Here is a 20,165-nt window from a genome sequence, read left to right on the forward strand (position 1 = left end):
CCCTTAGTGAATATTTGCAACTATAAATAACCAAGCACAAGAAAAAAAAATACTAAGTATCTGAAAGGTCAGAATATTGTAAGTCACAGTTTATCAAAATTTAATTATTTGTCAAGTTTTCAGGTTAACACAGCTTCATAGATAAGCTCTGTTTATCAAGATACAAATTTGAGCCCGAGCAAAGCACAGTCTTGTAAGGAAGCTACTTTGTTTTTTTTTTTAAGCTGATTATTCAGAGTATAGCATTAATGTTTCCTTTTTTTTTCCTCTGTTTTCCTTTTTTTTTTTTTTCCCACCAAATATCAGTCCATGATTCACCACTTAGTTTGGTGTCACAGAGTTGAAAACTTTCTTTCTCATTGGACTGTACTTCCTGCACTATTGCTAAAATAAATCCTTAGAGTATTTCTGTGCAGAACTCTGCTGCACTAAGAGCTGAGGTAGCTAATGTATCTCCAGCAGTAAGACATTCTGGCGATGAGATGAAATGACTGGATTGATTTCTGCACTTCAGTGGCAAGATGACATGAGCTTTTCATGACTAAACATCTTTTACTGTACATTTATTTAGAAAATTAAGTTATACTTTGTCCTGGAAATGAGGCTGAAACCTGTACATTCCTGTATGTGGTATACTTTTATCAGATTGTTTCTGCATTTGTAAGCATGCAGTGATGTTTTTTCTTCACAAAATTTTAGGGAGCAGACACTAGTACCGACGATGGAGAAGGGAAGGGTTCAGACAAAACCAAGGAGTCAGCCACAAAGGTGTTTGGTGCCAATACACCACTTGTTTCCTGCTACTTTGACAGTAGGTTCCTAGCAGTTCCTTTCTTACGAATTGTCTGTTTCTCTTTGGTATCAAACAGAATTGTAATTCTTTGTATTTTACATCTGGACTTACAAACCTCCTGTGATAGTTATCCATCTGATTCTTGATTAAGCCTATTTATTCTACTAAATAAAAAATACAGTTAATCATTTCAATATTATAGTCTACAGTTCATATTAGTTTATATTTTAATATTAAAAAAAGGAATGAAGTAATTTAATATGGATAAAATAATCTCATTTTGTTTGATATCAGACATTTGTAAAATGGACAAAATTCCCAAGCTATTTATTATAAAAGCAGAATTCTAGGCTTTATTGAATGACATCTTTAGCATTAAGGTCCATTCATGAGAATGTAGGAAGCTAAACCAGCAGAGATTATGTATGTACAGTTAATTTTCTGCTGGTTTGGTTCACTTAACCAGCTCACTGCTAGGTCAGACAAATGCCTGACCCATATAAGCAGTAAGACCATGCAGGTGAGTTAGCAGAATGAACAGAACTGTAACTTTGCCAGCTTGGACTGAATTAAAAATGCCTTGGAGTTACAACAGTGGGATTCACAAAGGTGGAAACACTGAGGTGGGAGCCACCAATGTTAAAAGGAATAGAGCCCAATTCAGTGCCACTCCTAAGAATCAGCATCCTTTTTGGAGATCTGTGACTGGAAAATTTACCTTTATTTGGAACCTACAGAACTTTTCAGGTATGGAAAAATCCTACTCCCTACTGGGAATAAGTGCCCAAATCTTTCAGAAGCTGAGGAAGTAATCTTGCTGTTTCTTTCAAGTAATGACCACAATAGGAGGAAAATAGCTCCTTTTCCTGCCAGAGTTCAGAGGTTTCAACTCATTGTGGTTATGAGTGGCTCTTTTTTCTTTTTTCTTTTTTTCTTTTTTTTTTAAACAAGGTCTGGAAGTGATAGAGCTGACATCTTCAAAGAAAATGTGTAGTAACTTAGCCATATGTTGCCCTGGGTCAGGGTCTCCATCACATCCTACTTTTCAGCTACTCCATCATGTGTGCGCAGATTCATTTTGTGGTTCTTTTTTAAAATATTTTAGCCACAGAAATGAGGATGCAATTGGAATTATTATGTAGAGGTAGTTGAAAGGTCTCTCCTAGGTCTTTGCAAGATCTATAGTGAATAATTTAAGTTTAATAATACCCAGTTATTGATTCTGTTTGAAAGAGATTATCACACTGTTTTGAAAAAGAATTATTGAATAAAAGGATTTTTAGGTGATGATGATGCACTGAAAAAGCCCAAATAGAATTAGCATTCTTTTTTATTTTCATTTCTGCTTTAAGTTAAGTTGTCTTTGTGTTGGAACAAAATTTTGCAGGTTCTACTGCAAGCATGCAGAAAAGTTAATATAGTGCTTGTGCTTTTCTCAAGAAAATATTTTAAGCATCCATGTAGAATGAAAATAGCTTCATTGTAGAAAAGATGTTTGTGCAATGCATACAAATTTTTTTTTTCCCCTTTTGATACAGGGGTGTATACTTACCACCTTCGCTGTTACGTATACCAGGCAAGAAATCTCATGGCTTTAGACAAAGACAGCTTTTCAGGTATGGAAAAATCCTACTTGTGGTGTAGAAAAGTAGACTTAAAAGGAACTAGGAATTTGAATTGCCTATAGAGGATCTTAAATCTGTACGTTCTGTGTATAGTCCCAGTTACTATGCCAGGAAGGAAGTCTCAGCTTCATTATGTATGATCCAGATTTTGTTAGTACAGCCAAAAAATAAGTGCTCTGAACAAGCAGCACTTTCTGCTGTCAGTGGAATTCTCAGTGGGGAATGGGAATTGGTCTGGTCAGGTCACTTTCCTGTGACCAGTTGTTTCCCTGTGCTTTAGCTTCTCTTAACCATACATACATACTAGTCATAATAACAATACATGCAGTTCCTAAGCTGACTTACAGAAAGTTTGGGGATGAAGAAAGCTGGATGGTTGTTATGTCAGCAACTTCCTGTCAGTGTTCAATATTTTATGTTAATTAATTTCTGGGATATGAACTTGTAGAAAGCTACACTGAGTTTTACTAAGAGGCAGAGATTGTGTTTGCTTTTACAAGAATAACTTCTGCACTGTTATTTCCAGCTCTTATGATGTATTCCGGCTGTATCTAGTTAGCATCTTTGTAGTCAGACTAATTCAGTGTTCAGATTATTAAGTATTTAGTTGTTGTTAACTACAATGAAAATTCCACTGACAAGTCAGAGAGTAAATTGAAATTGGACTCTATAAGAATGACCTTACACTTTATGTAAATTCAAAGAAAGATGAAATGGGCTGCTTAGAATACATTTTTATCAAAACTGTCATTCATTGGTATTTTTTTCTCCCCTTTTTTGTTAAGTCCATTGCACCTTTTACATTAAATAAGATATACAGCTATAGATATTCTACTGCAGTTTCTTGACAGGAGGTGGTTGGGCTTTTTTTGTACAGCTGCCTATTCTGTGTTTCATCTTAAAGCAACATGTAGCATTTAAAACAATATTAAGAGACAGTAATAAGTACTTTCTGATTTATGTATGTAGAATTCAAGAGGGGTACCTCAGATGCAGTCACACATAAACCAAAACACCTATGTTTTGTTTTCCTCTGAAACTAGTTTGTAGTTATTAAGTGTTGTACAGTTCTGATCAGGTACTAAAAGCTGTTGAAGCTGACCTAAAGATAACCTTTAAAACAGCCTCAAGTCTTTAGCAATTGCAATTTGTACAGGAAATGTTAATGACCATTGTCAGATACCTTCTTTAGAGCTCTTGATTTAAAGACCTGCCAAACAGAGGGCTGCTTTAATCATACAGTTGTTTCACAAGAAGAGGTTGTTATGAATAAGATGTCTGAAATCGAAGCTTCATCTGAATAATATAGCCTGTGAAAACTTATTTGGCACAAGCCAGTTAGAATGAACTCCCTTCTATTATTTATGGACCCATATAGTTATGCATCAATGGAGATAGTGAAAAAAGCTTCTACAGATCATATTTAAGAGGAGTGTAGTATGGCCAATGTTTTATTTTAGTTTTCAAGTTTCGTTTGTGATTTTCAAGATACTGTAATCATTTTCATTTATTACTACATTATTAAAGAGTGGTATAAAGGAAGCTATTTAGAAATCAAGAGGAATTTGCTCTATTACATGTAAATGATCTGGTGTGTTGTTTTTTTTTCCCATGTAGAACAGCTTGTAGAAATAGTAATGACAGAAAAGAAGAATAATGTACTGTTTGATAAAAATTGTGCTTGTGTGCCTTATGATTTCTGAAGGTTTTTCAATCTTTCATAATATTTCAGATCCGTACGCTCATGTTTCTTTCCTCCATCAAAGCAAAACAACTGAGATCATTCATTCAACTCTAAATCCTACATGGGACCAAACTCTAATATTTAATGAAATTGAGATCTATGGGGACCCACAGACAGTAGCCCAAAATCCACCTAATGTTGTTATTGAACTGTTTGACAGTGACCAAGTGGTATGTGAAAGCTTCTTACCTTGTTTTATCATTATTTTTTCTATTATTGTTATTTGACAATAACATTAATGACATTCATTTTTTATTACAGGGTAAAGATGAATTCCTTGGAAGAAGTGTTTGTTCCCCCATGGTCAAGTTAATTCCAGAAGAAGACATCACACCAAAACTGCTCTGGTATCCTGTAACAAATCATGGCAAAGCTAGTGGAGACATTCTTTTTGCTGCAGAACTTATTTTAAGGGACAAGGCATGTATTTATTAAATGTGTGTATATGTATGTATGCATATATATATTTGTGTGCGCGTGTCATATCATATATATACTTTCATAGAAAGTCATAATGTAAATAATTATTTTAATACTTGCAAAGAATTTCATTTAAGGAAGAGGAGAGAAACCAGTATTTGTTTGTGTGTCTTAACAGAGTGGCTCCAACCTTCCAATTCTTCCATCACAAAGAGCGCCAAAGCTTTACATGGTACCTCAAGGAATCAGACCAGTAGTTCAACTCACTGCTGTTGAGGTACTGTTTATTTTTAAGCTAACTGAAAACAAATGCAGCAATCTCACCTTCCAGCTAGCAAGATTATTTATTTGCTTTGAGGAAAAAAAAAAGTGAGAAAAATCTGGGATTTTTTAAATAAGCATTTTTGGGTTTCATTTTTTGAGTCATCATTCAAAAACCTTAATGTTTTGCCAGTCATGTTGTGTTTTGTTTTTTTTTAATTGAAAAGAATTTATTTCTTCTTTCCTACTTTCTGAGTATCATGCTAAGCATATTGATCCTCTATCTTTCTGTATTTTGCTTCTATTGGATTTTATTTTACAGATTCTGGCTTGGGGGTTGCGGAACATGAAAAACTACCAACTGGCACCTGTTACATCACCGAGTCTCATAGTGGAATGTGGGGGTGAAATGGTGGAATCTGTGGTAATCAAAAACCTCAAGAAGACGCCAAATTTTCCATCTTCTGTTCTCTTCATGAAAGTTGTACGTTGCTAAAAACTATATACTACATAAGCTATCAGTAGCAAAATGAGTTGCAGCATACTTTTCAAGATCTGTTATGTAAGAATGGAAAGAAAAACATACACATCCTTTTTTGACTTAACATAAGAAAGTTACTGAGCATGAAAATTCTAGTGAAGATCATGTAATCGTGTCTGAATGTACATTGAAAAAGTAGACTGATATGCTCCAGTACAGTGTATAGATGTATGTATTTGAGAAAACATTACTTTACATATAGAAGTGTATTACTTTCCTATTGTTAGGATGGGGGCTGCATAAGATTCAAGAATATTGAAGATTTGGGGCAATTAAAAGTATTCTTAATGACTTTTATTGAATCATTCATGGTATCAGAAATTTCTGTCACTACAGTAAACTCATAAAATGTAGCAGATTAATACTAAATCAAGTAACAGCTCTAATTTAGGGGGAAATCTGTATTATTCATTTTCCTTTTGCCGGCATTATAATCAAACTCTAACATTTTGCTTTTAGCTTTTGCCAAAAGAGGAGTTATACGCTCCATCTCTTGTTATTAAAGTAATAGACCACAGACCATTTGGACGGAAGCCCATTGTGGGACAGTGTACTATTGATTTACTGGAAAGCTTTCGTTGTGACCCCTACGCTACAAAAGACGACATTGCTCCACAACTGAAAGGTAAAAAGCTGGAAAAAAAGGCAAGTTATGCTTTCCTGTGAGATGCTAGAATAACCAACCTTTGATGTTTACTGTGCATGCTGTATTGATGAACAGCCTTCTTGTTTTGCATACTTAATTGGAGATATGATCTGAAAGAAAAAAATTAAATGGTGCAATATTTTGTGGGGTATTAAAAGTGCAAAGGAGAGTCTACTGTTGGAATGGACAGGCTGCTTCCCTGAAGTTCCTTTTTAGTATTAGCTTGAATTTTAACTACCTGCATGTTACCACTGTTCTCATTAACAAAGAAACAATACAGTATTGTAGCAAAAAATGGTCTGACTGCAAAGCTGATACCTTCACCTGGATTTTTTTCCCTTTTTTTTCCTTTTAATTCTATTTTTTTTTGAGAAATATTTGTGTATACTGCACGGAAACATGATGTATATCTATTCCTAGCAAAACATGGCAATGAATTGCTTTCTCTGGAAGATCAAACTTACAGTCAATTAATTAATTTACATCTTCTGTAACTGTTTAGATTACAAACCCCATGGAAAGGTTTAGTATGGTATTTTTCCAATATAGTATTGTCTTATTAAAATCTTTGGCTTACAGTTAGTCTACTCTCTGCTGCACCTCACCGGGATACGGTAATAGAAATGGAGGACACGCAACCACTGCTAGCAGCTCAGGTAGTGTTTGAAATTTGATGCTTGACTTTCTTCTTCTTCAGAGCTGTGATTTCTGATTATCTAAGAAGCAAAACTGTCAGTAATGTAGCCGTCTGGAAAGTCAGATGGAGCAAACTTCCTTTCATACAGGAAAGCAAAGGAAATACGTTAATTATTTTATCCTCTGTTTTCATATAGTAAACATCAAACTGTATCTTCTTAGGCAAGGTAAAGTTTACCCAATAGCTTAGGAATTCATTCATTCGTTTGTTCAATGGAAAGAATATGATAGTATGATAGAACATGACCCAATCATCTACTGGTAATTTTAGAGCGGCCTTATCTCACAGCAGTTTCAAATGAAGCAAGCAGATGGTATGTGCTTTGGTGATGACAGAATCAAAACCGCTGTAGTACAGACCGACAGCTGTTCATTTTTTTTTTTTCCATAGATATGGCTTTGCCTTTCTTACTATATAGTCATCCAAAACTGATAACACTGAAACGTTTTCTATGCTAACACCTCTTTTCTTTCCTGTTCTCTTGTGCCTTCTGACTCTCCCTACGCTACTGCTCTGATCCTTTCAGGACTCCTACAGTGCAGTCTTACTTTACAGGTAAAAATAATTCAGCTTGCAGAATTTTATTCCTGGCTTGAAACTTGAGAGAAGGCAAATTCCAAACAATGTCTTTGCAAGGAAAAATTATCAGTAATTTTAGAACTTAACCTAGAAGATATTTTCACAAATTGCTGATAGAGCTTTCTTGACAAAAAATAGGCTAAGTATGCTTTAGTATGTTAATTTTGTAGGCTTTTAATCCATAACTTTGGTTTTTCAAAAATACTATTTTTTTCATTGTTACAGAGTTCCCAAAGTAAATACTACTATTTGCTATTTTAATGTCACTGACTGTATTATTCTTCCTTTATTTCTTCTTCAGCATTTTAATGAAACTTTACAACTGAGTTGTTTCATAGAACTTTTTCTTATATTATTTCCTTCCTACAAGTAAAGTGTCCTAAATATTTAATTTCTAACAGTAGAAAAATATCTGTTATTTATCTGAATTAGGCCTTGTTGTGTTCTAATATTTTCTAGATGGCACTTCTAAAGGAAGTAAAAATTAAGAAAAAAGACTTTAAAGAAAAGATCTGAACCCACTGGCAAAACTGATGTGAATAGTTTTAGCTGATTTTGTTTATGATAGGAAGTATTTTAAATGCTAGATAAGGTGAAACAATTTCTTTTGGAGTTTTGACATCACCCAAACAAAACATAGTACAAACCTGTATACAGTTATAGCATCCGTATGAGAGAAGAAATAATATTCGAAGCAATTCAGGCTCAAATAACTAAATATAACTGTAGAAGGCACAAGGGATATGCAGGCAATGTCCTAAGGACACAAAAGGCAGAAATTTCATCAATTACATTCCAATTTCCAGTGTTTAAGCAGTATGTCAACAGCACTCAGCAAAATGGCTTCTCCAACCACAGTGCATGTATGTATGTATGGAAATACTGCATGGAGATGACCAGAATGGTAGCAGAATACTAATGGGATGTGGTCTTATGGCTGAGCTTATCTTAGCAAAAGTTCCATACAGAGATCTTGGAGGAAATTATTCTTTTAAGTCAGTCTAACAAGATTAATTACAAATATTAAGGTAACTTTCTTTGGAGACTTATAAATATCCCACTATGTCTGTATTAACTACTGTTATTTAAATATTACTCTATAATTATTTATTATTTTAAATCTTTGTACTGAAAGCACCAAAATTAACAGGAATGATTCAACCACACTATTGGTGTATAAAATTTGTTCAAAAGTCTGTTTTCCAGACACTAAAATAAACGTGCAGTAAATAAAATTCTAACTCTTAACTTCTGGTAGGGATCCATTATCTCTTTTTTTCCCATAATTTTAAGATATTCAAAAGCTAATAGCTCAGTGTAGATATACTTTATGTATAACAATCCATACTGAAATCAAGGGATAGATTTAAAAACAAAAAAAAGGCAGTAACTGCTAAATGGTCTTTACCAAGTGAATATTTCACTCCAAAATCTCAAATTTATCGTATGGCATTTTACCCTGTTTTCTTGCCATTCTATGAGCACATCCTGCTTACCACTTTCAGCAATAGTGTCCAAATCCAGAGGACTCATGTTTTGATAATTTTAAAAGATTTGGATTGACTCTTTTTCCATAACCATTTCTTCACAAAGCAAAGTACATCGCTTGAAGGGACACCTGAAGGTATATATAAAAAAAAAAAAAATCAGTATTATGCTATAATTATATTTTGTGAATAGTCTCCAAATTTGGAGCAGTTGTTACATAGTTTTAAGCTACCCTTCACGTTGTAAACTAGTGTTTAAACAAAGTCAGCTTTAAATATGGCAATTTATTCAATTTTGCCTGTAAATTTTGTGAATTAATAATATGGTTTCTAAGAATAAATAACTTGAATTACCTTTAAAACAGAAATAGACAATATTTTGCAGATTTATGGGGCACATTTTTTACAGATAGACAAGACTACTAAAACATAGCTGGCCTGAAAATCCCTGAAAGATAATTATTTTCAGAATATAAATAGAGTTAAAGAATATGATATATCAGAATGATGTCCTGACCTATTGCTGCATTTGGCTTGTACTCATAAAATGCTTTGCACATTTCTTTTGCTTTGTACCAAAACGTATGAATTATGCCTTTAAATTAAGCCACAATAGACACAACATGAAAAATTGCGCTAGATAATCCTGGCTTTCAAATGGAATGCATGATGCTTGCTCTTAATGGAACATCTGATCTTGTTTGCAGTATCTCTTATTCAACAGGTGAAGCATTTTGGATTGTGCAGACTGTTATTGCACAGATAAATCTGGCACATATCCTGATTGTTACTGCATTTTACAATTCATGCTTTTTTCCAGGTTTCTGAAATTCTGTAGCCGTAAACAAATGAAAAATGGAAAGGGAAAATGCTGCTGCTGAGTTTTAGCAAATTGGTTTATAAAGAAGTCGATATCCAAAATGTGGGAAAAAAAACACTTCAATTTTATATATGCAAAATTTGTTTGGGAAAGAATCTCTTGAATAAATTCACTTGTGCAAGTGCTCTTATTTCAGATGAAATGTATTTAAATCAGATCCAGTGTACTCGCATGTGCAAGTGGAAACGCAGTGAATGTTACAACTACTGTGGAAATGAATAAATAGAAACCAGAGTTGAATGCTGCAATGATAAAGGTTTTGCTTTTTCATGTGAAGAAGAACAGGAAGCATAGGACTGTAGTGTCTCACAGCCCTTTAAACATGCAGCTTGGGATTTTTTTGTCAGTTTGCTTTTCATTTATATATTTTTTCAATCAAGTTTAACATCAAGGTCATACTGACAGCAGCAAAAAAGTTATGCATGCAGTCTGAATATTCTTTACAAGCTTTAAGGTGTTGGTATTAGTTACTTCACATGCAAAACTATACAAAAAAAAGACATGAAAACAAAGCTCTAAAAGCTTACTTAAGTCTATTAAATTCTACAAAGCATATCCTCATAATTGTTTCTATCTTTTTTTTTTTTAAATGAATTGATCCTCCTGAGCAGCTCACAGAAAAGGTAACATATACTATTCTTCAAAATCTATACATTTTTTTCTCATAAATGAGATCTCCAATTGAAAGTCAGTTTATCAGTACTGCTCTCTAAGCTTTCAGAGTACAGACGAGAACAGTAACCTCTGACAGTGTATGTTATAAAACATACCATCAACTTGTAGAATGGCAAATTCAGGGAAAATATTCAATATAGATGTAATAACCACAGGGTATTCAAAATCCCCTCAATTTAACGATTTGTACAATACTTAAGGAATCTCTTTACATCCAAATACAGAAAATATACAGTGGAAAAGTGCTACTTATGATTATGTTTTCAGGAAAAAAGTAGTTCTATTATGTTAATCCCTGGGGGAAAATATGGGGGGGGGAGAGGAGGGAGAAATCTGTTATCAGTTTTAAATAACTAAAAATAAAAACAAAACTACAGTTAATTGAATGTACATACTGTTAGCATGTAGCAGTTGCATGAGAGTTGCTGCAGTGTTGTTTAAGAGTTCATTGCTCATTTTTTTTCAGCTGCATTTGAAACCTACAGGATTCTGACACAGTGGTACAAATGATTTCCACTGCTTTTAATGGAGTGATGTATGTTTAGATTTGCAGATCTGTCTTGATGTAATTATACAGCAACAATTTGAAAAGAAATGGAAATTCCAAAAGCAAATTAGCACATTTTCCCCTCAGGATAAATGCATTAAAAATTACATAACAGGTTTGCTATAGTTTTTAGAGGAATGCAATTCCTGCAATGGACCCCAGGTATGATAGTGTTTTTCCTTAAGTCTAAGTAAGTGACTGCTCCATCTAAGTGTACATTTACTTCCTCTGATTTAAGCAGTCTAGGACATGTGCAGCACAGCCTAGATGGAAGATGGAGGAAGAGAAATAAGTACACCTCCAGAAATCAGACCTTTAAAATGGTTATCTAGATACAGCTAATTAATAATTGTTTTCTTGGACATGGCTCTCTGACTACTAATGCAGTTGCATTATAGACAAGATGTCTAACCCTGGGTAAGAGAAATTCCATTTTTCAGCCTTAGTTATATTCTAATTCTGTCTTTCATATGGAGCTTTGATATTTTTTAAATGCTAACAAGTTTTGGAGAATACGCTCTGTTAATATGCTTAACTGTTGTTTCTGCTGCACAGCATGGAATGAGAGGCTCTACCTCTCTGTAAAAAGTCTTGTCTTTTTTTTTCTTTTTAAAGGAGGAAGAAATTGTTGATTGGTGGAGCAAATTTTATGCTTCAATAGGAGAGCATGAGAAATGTGGACAGTATATTACAAAAGGATATGATATATTAAAGGTATTGCTCTAGAAAAAAGAAATGAATATTTGCCAACTTTAAAGGCCCCAAACCTGGTCAAAGCTGTATCCTTTGTTTTTTAAAACCTCCAAATTTAGCTGTACATGATTTCATGTAAAGGTCTGTTATTAATTCTTGTGGTGAACGTTTAAGAAATCTGCTGCTTCTTTACTATATAACTACACTTACTAAGAGACATATTAAGAGTTTAGTCTAACATTGAAACAGAATTTTATTCCTAAACATCCAGACTGAGAAAGTATGAACAGACAATGGGCAGTATCATTTAGCATTCCTTCATTAGAAGTTGAAACCATACCACTTTATCTAAATACACTTAATGAAGAAGGTAAAAATAAGGTGGTGAAATGCTATTTACTGTTTTTAACGAGGCTTAAATGAAGCCCAATAGCACATTCTTCAAATATTCCATTGCTTCCACTCAGAAACAAAAATAGCTCTAAATTCTTTACTTCCATAAGATATTCTAACCAACACACAATATGCTTTGCAGTGCGAACTATTGCAGCTGATGCATACAATTTCTGAACTGTGCTTTTATCCTTTCTTCTTTCTTTAAGGTGTATGACTGTGAATTGGAAAAGGTACCTGAATTTAATAACCTAACAGATTTCTGTGATACATTTAAGCTGTACAGAGGCAAAGCCGAGGACAGTGATGATCCATCAGTTGTTGGGGAATTTAAGGTAAATTTCAGATAATGGGCAAAAAACAAAGTACAAGAGACTGCATCCAGCATTTAAATTTTTATCATTTAAGTAAATCTAAATGCAAGCACTTCAGCAGTTAAATACAGAGGCATGTGTTAGGGACAACAGATGCTCTTAACTGCTCGGGCACGGTCTTTTTTTTTTTCCCCACAGAAGGAACAGCTGCACACAGCTTACATTGTATGTGATAATTGTTAATTCAAAAGAAATCTTTAATATTAATGCATTCTTCCCTGTGAAATAGAACCTTCTCAGGATGTAATTTTACTTTTGTGGTTTTACCCGAGTCAAATGACTTCTGAGTTACAACTTTGAATTTGAATTGAACTGTGATTTTCCTGTTTCTATGTAAAATCATATATATGCATAGGATAAATAGGACTGACTTTTCTACATTTATCATGACTGATTCTTTGTATTACTTTTTAGGGATCCTTTAAAATCTATGCATTACCTGATGATCCCACTACTCCAGCTCCTCCCCGCCAGTTCCGTGAGCTACCAGACAGTGGGCCTCAGGAGTGTATTGTGCGAATTTATATCGTTAGAGCTTTGCAGCTTCAACCCCAGGATAATAATGGGCTGGTGAGACTTGTTGGCTTTGGAATTTCTGTGATGTAACCCTGCTGTACTAGAGATTAAATACAGTTAAGCTTATAATAATTTCTTAACAGTATTTGTTCTTATTTTGAATAGTGCGATCCTTATATAAAAATATCCCTAAGCAAAAAAGTAATTGAAGACAGAGATAATTATGTGCCTAATACTCTCAACCCCATTTTTGGCAGGTAACAAACTTCTTTGTATTTTTAATCTTCTGTATTTTAGAATGTTTTCATGCTTTCCAATAATGTCGTACAATTAACTGTTATTATAAAGATCCAGTGTAGTATTCAGTTATAAATGGACAATTGCAACTTAAACTCCAAAAGACATTTCACTTTGAAATCAATGGGCAGCAAAGGTGTTTGGCTAGTCCATAAGTATTCTGAATTACATGGGTAAACAGCACAAACACAACGTGCATCTTAAAATTGCCCTGTCTAATGCCAAAATAAAGAAATGCAAAAAAAAAAAAAAGGAAATTTTTTAACTTTGAGAAATTTGAAAACATTTGAAACATTTATAGAAGCTCCAGCTGTGTTTGTATTTTGATTTTTAAAAAAAAGTTCTAATCATACAAAAGCTATGGATTAAACAAGCATTTTTATACTGTGGCTAACAAAGCCACAGTATCAGTATCACATTATGCAAAAAGGAATGTTGCAATATCTGTAAGACTACAAAACATAATTATTAATTAGTACAGATACCAAGCATTGTATCAGTAGTAACTGCTGCTAGAATTATCAACACCGAAAGTGTCTGTTTAATATCTTATAAAAGTCATTTCTCAAAAATACACTTTTTGAGCAATAGTGTTAACTGGACATTTTTATATTTAGAATGTATGAACTCAGCTGCTTCTTACCTCAAGAAAAAGACCTGAAAATTTCAGTCTATGACTATGACACATTGACTCGTGATGAAAAAGTAGGTGAAACCATAATTGATCTTGAGAACAGATTTCTGTCCCGTTATGGATCTCATTGTGGCATCCCACAGCAGTACTGCACGTAAGTCATACTGTCTATTGGAAAGTTGTATCTGGTAGGTCTAGTCCTCACTCTGTAACAAATAAAACAAACTGGCACTTAAAAATATATAATTTAGAGGAACAAAAACAACAGCATGACTTCTGTTGCTTGGTTGTTAAGCTCACTGTATAACCTTTAAGTAAAGCTGCAAAATCCTCAGAAGAGCCTTAACTGGAAAAAAAGTCAGTTTAGTATTCTTTTGCTGTGGTAAAACGTATGTTTTCTATACTGAGAACACACAACACGATTTTCTGACTTATTCATGGGAATTAATATGAAAGCATTGTTAAAACATTGTTTTGATATGCAAAGAAAAATGCACTCTCTCTCAAAAGGTAATTATGTCATTACCAAAATCAGTCAGCTGGTCCAGGCAGCTGCAATTCTCCCCTTTCTGGATTGGTTTAAGGCCAGTAAATACATTTTACATAATTTGCAAAGACTCTGGAGTGGTGAATAATTTTAGGATACATTTTGTTGTTCTCCTAAAAGTTCAGGTGTGAATACCTGGCGTGATCAGCTGAAACCAACCCAGTTATTGCAAAACATAGCCAGGTTTAAAGGCTATGCTCCTCCTGTCTTCTCTGAAAATGGTACAAGGATTACCTATGGGGGACGAGATTATACTTTGGAAGAAGTCGGTGAGCTTGTTCATCTATTCTATATTTCTCTCTTAAATTCACATTGGTACAAATATAAAACTCCTTCACTATTTATGGAAGATGAGGGGGAAAAAAAACATCTGACTCTAGTGTGCACAGTTTTGTGCTAAATTCTGCTTTTTTTTTTCTTTTTTTTTTTTTTTAAAGTTTCAAATGCGAATTCTGGATCATAAGCCCCTGTTCTATTTCTTTATTCTATTTCAGAAGCCAATAAAGTACTACATCAGCACCTTGGTCCAGGTGAAGAGCGGCTTGCCCTTCATATCCTCAGAACCCAGGGTTTGGTACCTGAGCATGTGGAGACGAGGACCTTATATAGCACCTTCCAGCCCAACATCCCTCAGGTACTGTAAAATGGTTTTACTTCCATTTCTTGAATGCAGAAATACTGCATTCCCATAGCAATTAGAGAAATTGAGGTTATATAAATAAGTGAGCCTGTATTTCAAATAGAGTAGAAAATCGGCAGTGGCTGCGTCACTTAAGTCTAGTGTAGAGGACCACTCCTCTACAGCAGGAAAGCCACCAGCTGCAAATAATCAGATAGAAATGACACTGCACTTACCATCTGAGAGAACAGAAAATTGTAACTACAGAATGAGAACTACTTAGGCACCCAACTGCGCTGAATTCCCTAGCAGTTCATGTCCCTACCACCTTCTGAATTTTTGGCATTGTTTATTTGAGGAAGCATAACTTGAGGCATTGTGCTTACCCCTAGCTGAAACCTGTAGAAGTTCTGACAATCTTAACATCAACAAGTCTGCTCTGTGGCTAGAAGGTGCTACTAAGCAAGTCAGTAGGCATTTCCAGGGAATTACCATGACCAACATGTACACAGCACTCCCTCATTCATCTTCTCTACTACTGCAGGGAAAGCTACAGATGTGGGTTGATGTTTTCCCCAAAAGCTTAGGACCTCCAGGCCCTCCCTTCAACATCACTCCCCGAAAAGCCAAGAAGTAAGTATCTGTATTTGCACACCATCTGTCAATCCTGACAAAGCTAACTCAATTACCTTTCTCTGAACATCTTCTCTCTTAGGTATGTCTTACGAGTGATTGTCTGGAACACCAAAGATGTCCTTCTGGATGAAAAAAGCATAACGGGGGAAGAAATGAGTGACATTTATGTGAAGGGGTAGGAGCATCCTATTACGTAACACTTACAGATGAATGATGTTCAGGATATCCTGTCCTAGAAAATGAATTTCAGAAATGATCTGGTTCAGCCAAATCGGTGTACCCTTGTACCCTCTGAAATAGTGCACAGCTCAGAAGTACCATAAGATACAGCATGACCAATTACTGTGTTATAAAAGATCCCAGAAGTGCAGCCTTTCAAAAAAATAGAACCTAGAGATGAGAAGTAACAGACAAGTAGGGAGTTAGCTTTGGTGCTACATATCCTGAAATCTTGTTACATTTCCTAGTCTTAACATAAAAAAATTCAACAGGAATCAAAAGACTATTTATCTAACAACAACTCCTTAAAAAAAAATAGTAACAAACCAATTCACCACAGAGAGAGCAATAGTCTTTGCAGATCAAAAGCTTGTTTCAGGTGTTCATATGTGCAGTAGCAGATTAAAACCAAATTGAAAGAGTGTGAAAGTCTCCATGCCTCTGTGAGCAGCTTTTCTGGATTGTTTGCAGCTACTTAGTAACATGGCTGCAGTACAAACTGCTGGTGTGGTTCCACTGCGGACACAAAGATGTCCATCTGTACTTCCAGATGGATGCCTGGTAATGAGGAAAATAAGCAGAAAACAGATGTTCACTACCGATCACTGGATGGTGAAGGAAACTTCAACTGGAGATTTGTTTTTCCTTTTGACTATCTCCCAGCGGAGCAACTCTGCATAGTTTCCAAAAAGGTAGGTATTTTTGAAGACTTCTGTGCTTAAAACCTTAAAGTACAGGTTTTAACTAGCTCTGTTGATATTGTTTGCTGTATACACAGAGGCAACTTGGCTCAGTTCCTCACAGTTTTCTCAAGTTGTTACTGCAAACATTAGATTTAAACATTAAATTAGATTCTTCCTTTTAGCCAGGAACAACATGTTGGCCACAAATGGCAGGCTCCTCTTTTTCCTTTTTTTCTTTCTTTGTTTCTGAAACATTAGGAACATTTTTGGAGTCTTGACAAGACAGAATTCAGAATCCCACCCAAACTGATCATCCAGATATGGGATAATGACAAATTCTCCCTGGATGACTATCTTGGTAAGAAAGCAAAACAATTTTAAATTCTTGTATAAGGGCTGTATGTTGAAACTCAGCTACTGTTGGCTAAATAATACATTTAACTATCACAAATTACTTGAGCATTATATTTCTGTAGTTTGTTATATTCTTTTTAAGCAGCTAGGGGAAAAAATATTAAAGATCAAGTTATCTTTCATTAAAAAAAAAAAAGAGGGTTGATACTACAGCTTGCTAAGTACATTTTATCAATACTAATGCATTCAACACCAAAAAGATAAGTGTAAACACAGCCTACTACATCAAACTTGCCTGCCTCACAACATGCTTAAACAAACAAGAACGTAACATGTATGTTGATCACTTTTTCCTAGAACATGTTTGGATATGGGAAAGATTTGTTGAACCACTTTGCTTTTTGTTGGTTGCATTATGCAGTGTCTGTGTTTTACTCTGTTTGCCTGCTAGGTTTTGTGGAACTTGATTTACATAAAACAATAATTCCAGCAAAAGTTCCAGAGAAGTGCAACATAGACATGATTCCAGAATACAAAGCAGACAGTTCTCAGAAGGCTCCCATGACTGCCTCTCTCTTTGAACAGAAATCCATGAAGGGGTGGTGGCCATGTTGTGTTGAAAAGGATGGCTCTCGCATTTTAGCGGTATGGTTATTACTTCACTTCTCTTCAAAATTACTTAAAAATGAGCTTACTTTTAATTGCAAAGGATCTTTCTGGGAAAAAATTCTAATTAACCGCTGCTATATTTGACCTCTCATAATTAAAGATATTCAAGTATATGTTTAGACCTTGGACTCAAAATGTATGAAGAATTAAACAAAATACATATTTATCATTTGCTAGAGTGTTAAGTCTTTTCAGTAAACACGCTATTTCCTTCCAGAGCTTTTGCTTTTAAAACTTGATACTGCAACTCAATAAACAAAGGGAAAAAAATCCAGAACATCTGTCAGCAACAGCAATAAAAAAACCAAGATGCTTAGTCATTAGGGAAAGATGCAGTCATTGAGTTGTTCTTGAAAGAAAAGCAGAATTGTCTTTGTTTTAGTAAACTGGAAAAAGCAATATGGAGCTTAAAATGCAACTACAAATGAATCAGCAAAAACATGCTGTTTTTGTTGATCTTTCTTCCTGATAATTTATCATTCTCAGACACTATCAGTACAGAAACTTTCAGATGGAAATGGAAAACCACCACTTCCCCAGACACACACGAAATGAGCTTGTCCATGACTACTGTGTTTAGGTACCAAACAAGTACTCTTCTTGCTCTTTCAATAAGACACTATGTTTGTCATATGTTTTCTGAAGGGTAAAGTTGAAATGACACTGGAAGTTGTCAATGAAAAAGAAGCTGAGGAGAGGCCAGCTGGTAAAGGAAGAGATGAACCCAACATGAACCCCAAACTAGATCTACCAAAGTAAGATATCTTTCTCTTACTAGCTTGAGGAACACATTTCTAGCTAGTATGATGTTCTTGACAAAATCTGCATTAACAATGAGCTATTATAGACAAACTACATCTGTCCTGTGAAGAACTGCTTCTAAAAGCCATCTGTTTCCTTCCACAAGCATAAGGATAAAATGCAAGGTTGTTTCAGGGTAATGGCACAATATTTGAGTGACACTGATTAAAAAAAAAATCTCCTTTCTTCAGCTCTAAAACTCAGACTTGACTTAACTGTGATAGTATAAATTATTTTAAGTATTTTCTGTATTTAAACTATGATTAATATTTGTTTGTTTTTCAAAATACAGCCGACCTGATACTTCCTTCCTTTGGTTTACAAACCCCTGCAAGACAATGAAATTTATTGTGTGGCGCAGGTTTAAATGGCTCTTCATAGGCCTTATCTTCCTGTTGATTATACTCTTGTTTGTAGCAGTACTCCTCTATTCATTGCCGGTAAGAATGTTTAAGTGTTACTGTTGTTCATTTGTAGGTGAGGCTAGCTTTTATGTGAGTCCTGAACAGTGTGCTCTCTTTACTTCAGATAAGAGATTCTATCGTCTCAATTCTAGCAGGGAAACAAGGATTATAAAAGTTGTAACTGTTTATAAAAGTTAACTGATTTTTAATAAGAAATAAGTATGTTAAAACTAGAGCTGAAGCAAATGACTGCTTTAGAAGTGTTAATAACCTACGCAATTATAACTTGCATCTGGATTTCATTCTACCTTACTCTGAAATATTTTATTTTCCTTAACTGAAATAAGGACATCCTGAATGCGTTCTGACACAGCTAGAATCTCAACATCTCTTTGAAAACTGCACTGAAGTATTTTATATATATATATATATATATATATATATATCATTTCACCTCGTTTCTTCCTCTTTCACTTCCACAGAACTACTTGTCAATGAAGATGGTGAAACCAATTTAAAGAAGAGGTTTTTTCCACCTCCTCTTTTTAAATAGCAATGAGGTTTTGCCTCAGGCTGCAGACCATGGATTTTGTTGGCTACTATTTTGAACTGGAAAATAGATGACAAGAATTTAACCAAGGTTATCCAAGACTCAAGGGGTCATGACTGGTATTTTAGAAATCAAACAAACAAAAGACTCACGTGTATATTTCTTGAATACAGTTATATCTACCCCGGTAAGGTTCTGACTTCCCTTGCTTTTATACCAACTAGATTTTTCATGAAAGTCACTCAGGAAACTGCCAATTCTTGCTATTTCTATTTTTCAAAAGATACATCTTTTGATAATTTCTCCCCATTGATGCACTTTGAAACTCTGCATTTTAAATTAATGAAAAATTACACCACTATTATTACATGTACCAAAGAAGTTTTACAGAGTAATTAAAGATAGGTCAGATGATTTTATAAAATGATTCAGCATCATTCTGCTTAAAATACAATGTTATCAAATCCACATTGCAATAACTATGTACATATCAGAACTGCATATATGTAGAAACAACTATATTCATATACTGTTTACTTATTGTAACTTAATAGTTAAATAAACTTATCCACAAGTAAAATGCAAGTTTCCAGATTCATCCATTGCAAAACTCCAACTGCACTAAAATCAGGTTTATAGTCTGAGATTCACCTTCATTATATGGAGGATCAAAGCAGTAGCCTCTCTATGAACATTTTCTAGTTCTTCAAACATGGGAAGTCTGCAGTAGGATCTGCACTGTGTGTGATAGTGACATACGTAACTGTATTGAGATTCCTCGTGCCTTAAAGAAAGATGGCAGTAATAATTGCAAGAATTGTAATAATTGCAAGTCTATGTAGTTAGCAGCACACAGATTTCTTTTTTTAAACAGTACTGTG

General features: G+C 34.5%; 1 protein-coding gene across 8 annotated transcripts in view; it reads left to right on the plus strand.

The window, feature by feature from the left end:
* Nucleotides 1-19,864, plus strand: part of MYOF (myoferlin) — a 68,872-nt gene extending 49,008 nt beyond the window's left edge. For 5 of the 8 annotated variants that reach the window (XM_031597739.2, XM_031597744.2, XM_031597741.2 and 2 more), the window contains 24 exons: nucleotides 700-811; nucleotides 2,332-2,409; nucleotides 4,151-4,332; nucleotides 4,424-4,582; nucleotides 4,761-4,859; nucleotides 5,166-5,327; nucleotides 5,844-6,009; nucleotides 6,610-6,686; nucleotides 10,285-10,296; nucleotides 11,511-11,609; nucleotides 12,191-12,316; nucleotides 12,770-12,925; nucleotides 13,037-13,128; nucleotides 13,786-13,956; nucleotides 14,470-14,618; nucleotides 14,844-14,983; nucleotides 15,513-15,601; nucleotides 15,684-15,779; nucleotides 16,374-16,515; nucleotides 16,765-16,864; nucleotides 17,312-17,505; nucleotides 18,175-18,284; nucleotides 18,623-18,770; nucleotides 19,217-19,864. In XM_031597739.2, the coding sequence (XP_031453599.2) occupies nucleotides 700-811; nucleotides 2,332-2,409; nucleotides 4,151-4,332; nucleotides 4,424-4,582; nucleotides 4,761-4,859; nucleotides 5,166-5,327; nucleotides 5,844-6,009; nucleotides 6,610-6,686; nucleotides 10,285-10,296; nucleotides 11,511-11,609; nucleotides 12,191-12,316; nucleotides 12,770-12,925; nucleotides 13,037-13,128; nucleotides 13,786-13,956; nucleotides 14,470-14,618; nucleotides 14,844-14,983; nucleotides 15,513-15,601; nucleotides 15,684-15,779; nucleotides 16,374-16,515; nucleotides 16,765-16,864; nucleotides 17,312-17,505; nucleotides 18,175-18,284; nucleotides 18,623-18,770; nucleotides 19,217-19,252 (2,895 nt within the window). In that variant the 3' untranslated portion in view covers nucleotides 19,253-19,864. Of the gene's footprint in view, nucleotides 1-699; nucleotides 812-2,331; nucleotides 2,410-4,150; nucleotides 4,333-4,423; nucleotides 4,583-4,760; nucleotides 4,860-5,165; nucleotides 5,328-5,843; nucleotides 6,010-6,609; nucleotides 6,687-8,112; nucleotides 8,170-10,284; nucleotides 10,297-11,510; nucleotides 11,610-12,190; nucleotides 12,317-12,769; nucleotides 12,926-13,036; nucleotides 13,129-13,785; nucleotides 13,957-14,469; nucleotides 14,619-14,843; nucleotides 14,984-15,512; nucleotides 15,602-15,683; nucleotides 15,780-16,373; nucleotides 16,516-16,764; nucleotides 16,865-17,311; nucleotides 17,506-18,174; nucleotides 18,285-18,622; nucleotides 18,771-19,216 lie in introns of those variants that run through there. The other 3 variants (XM_090145233.1, XM_090145231.1, XM_031597745.2) reach the window with 3 other exon arrangements.
* The last annotated feature ends 301 nt before the right edge of the window (nucleotides 19,865-20,165 follow it).

The sequence above is a fragment of the Phasianus colchicus genome, chromosome 8 (assembly GCF_987193195.1).
Source record: "Phasianus colchicus chromosome 8, bPhaCol1.hap1.1, whole genome shotgun sequence".
NCBI classification, from domain to species: domain Eukaryota; kingdom Metazoa; phylum Chordata; class Aves; order Galliformes; family Phasianidae; genus Phasianus; species Phasianus colchicus.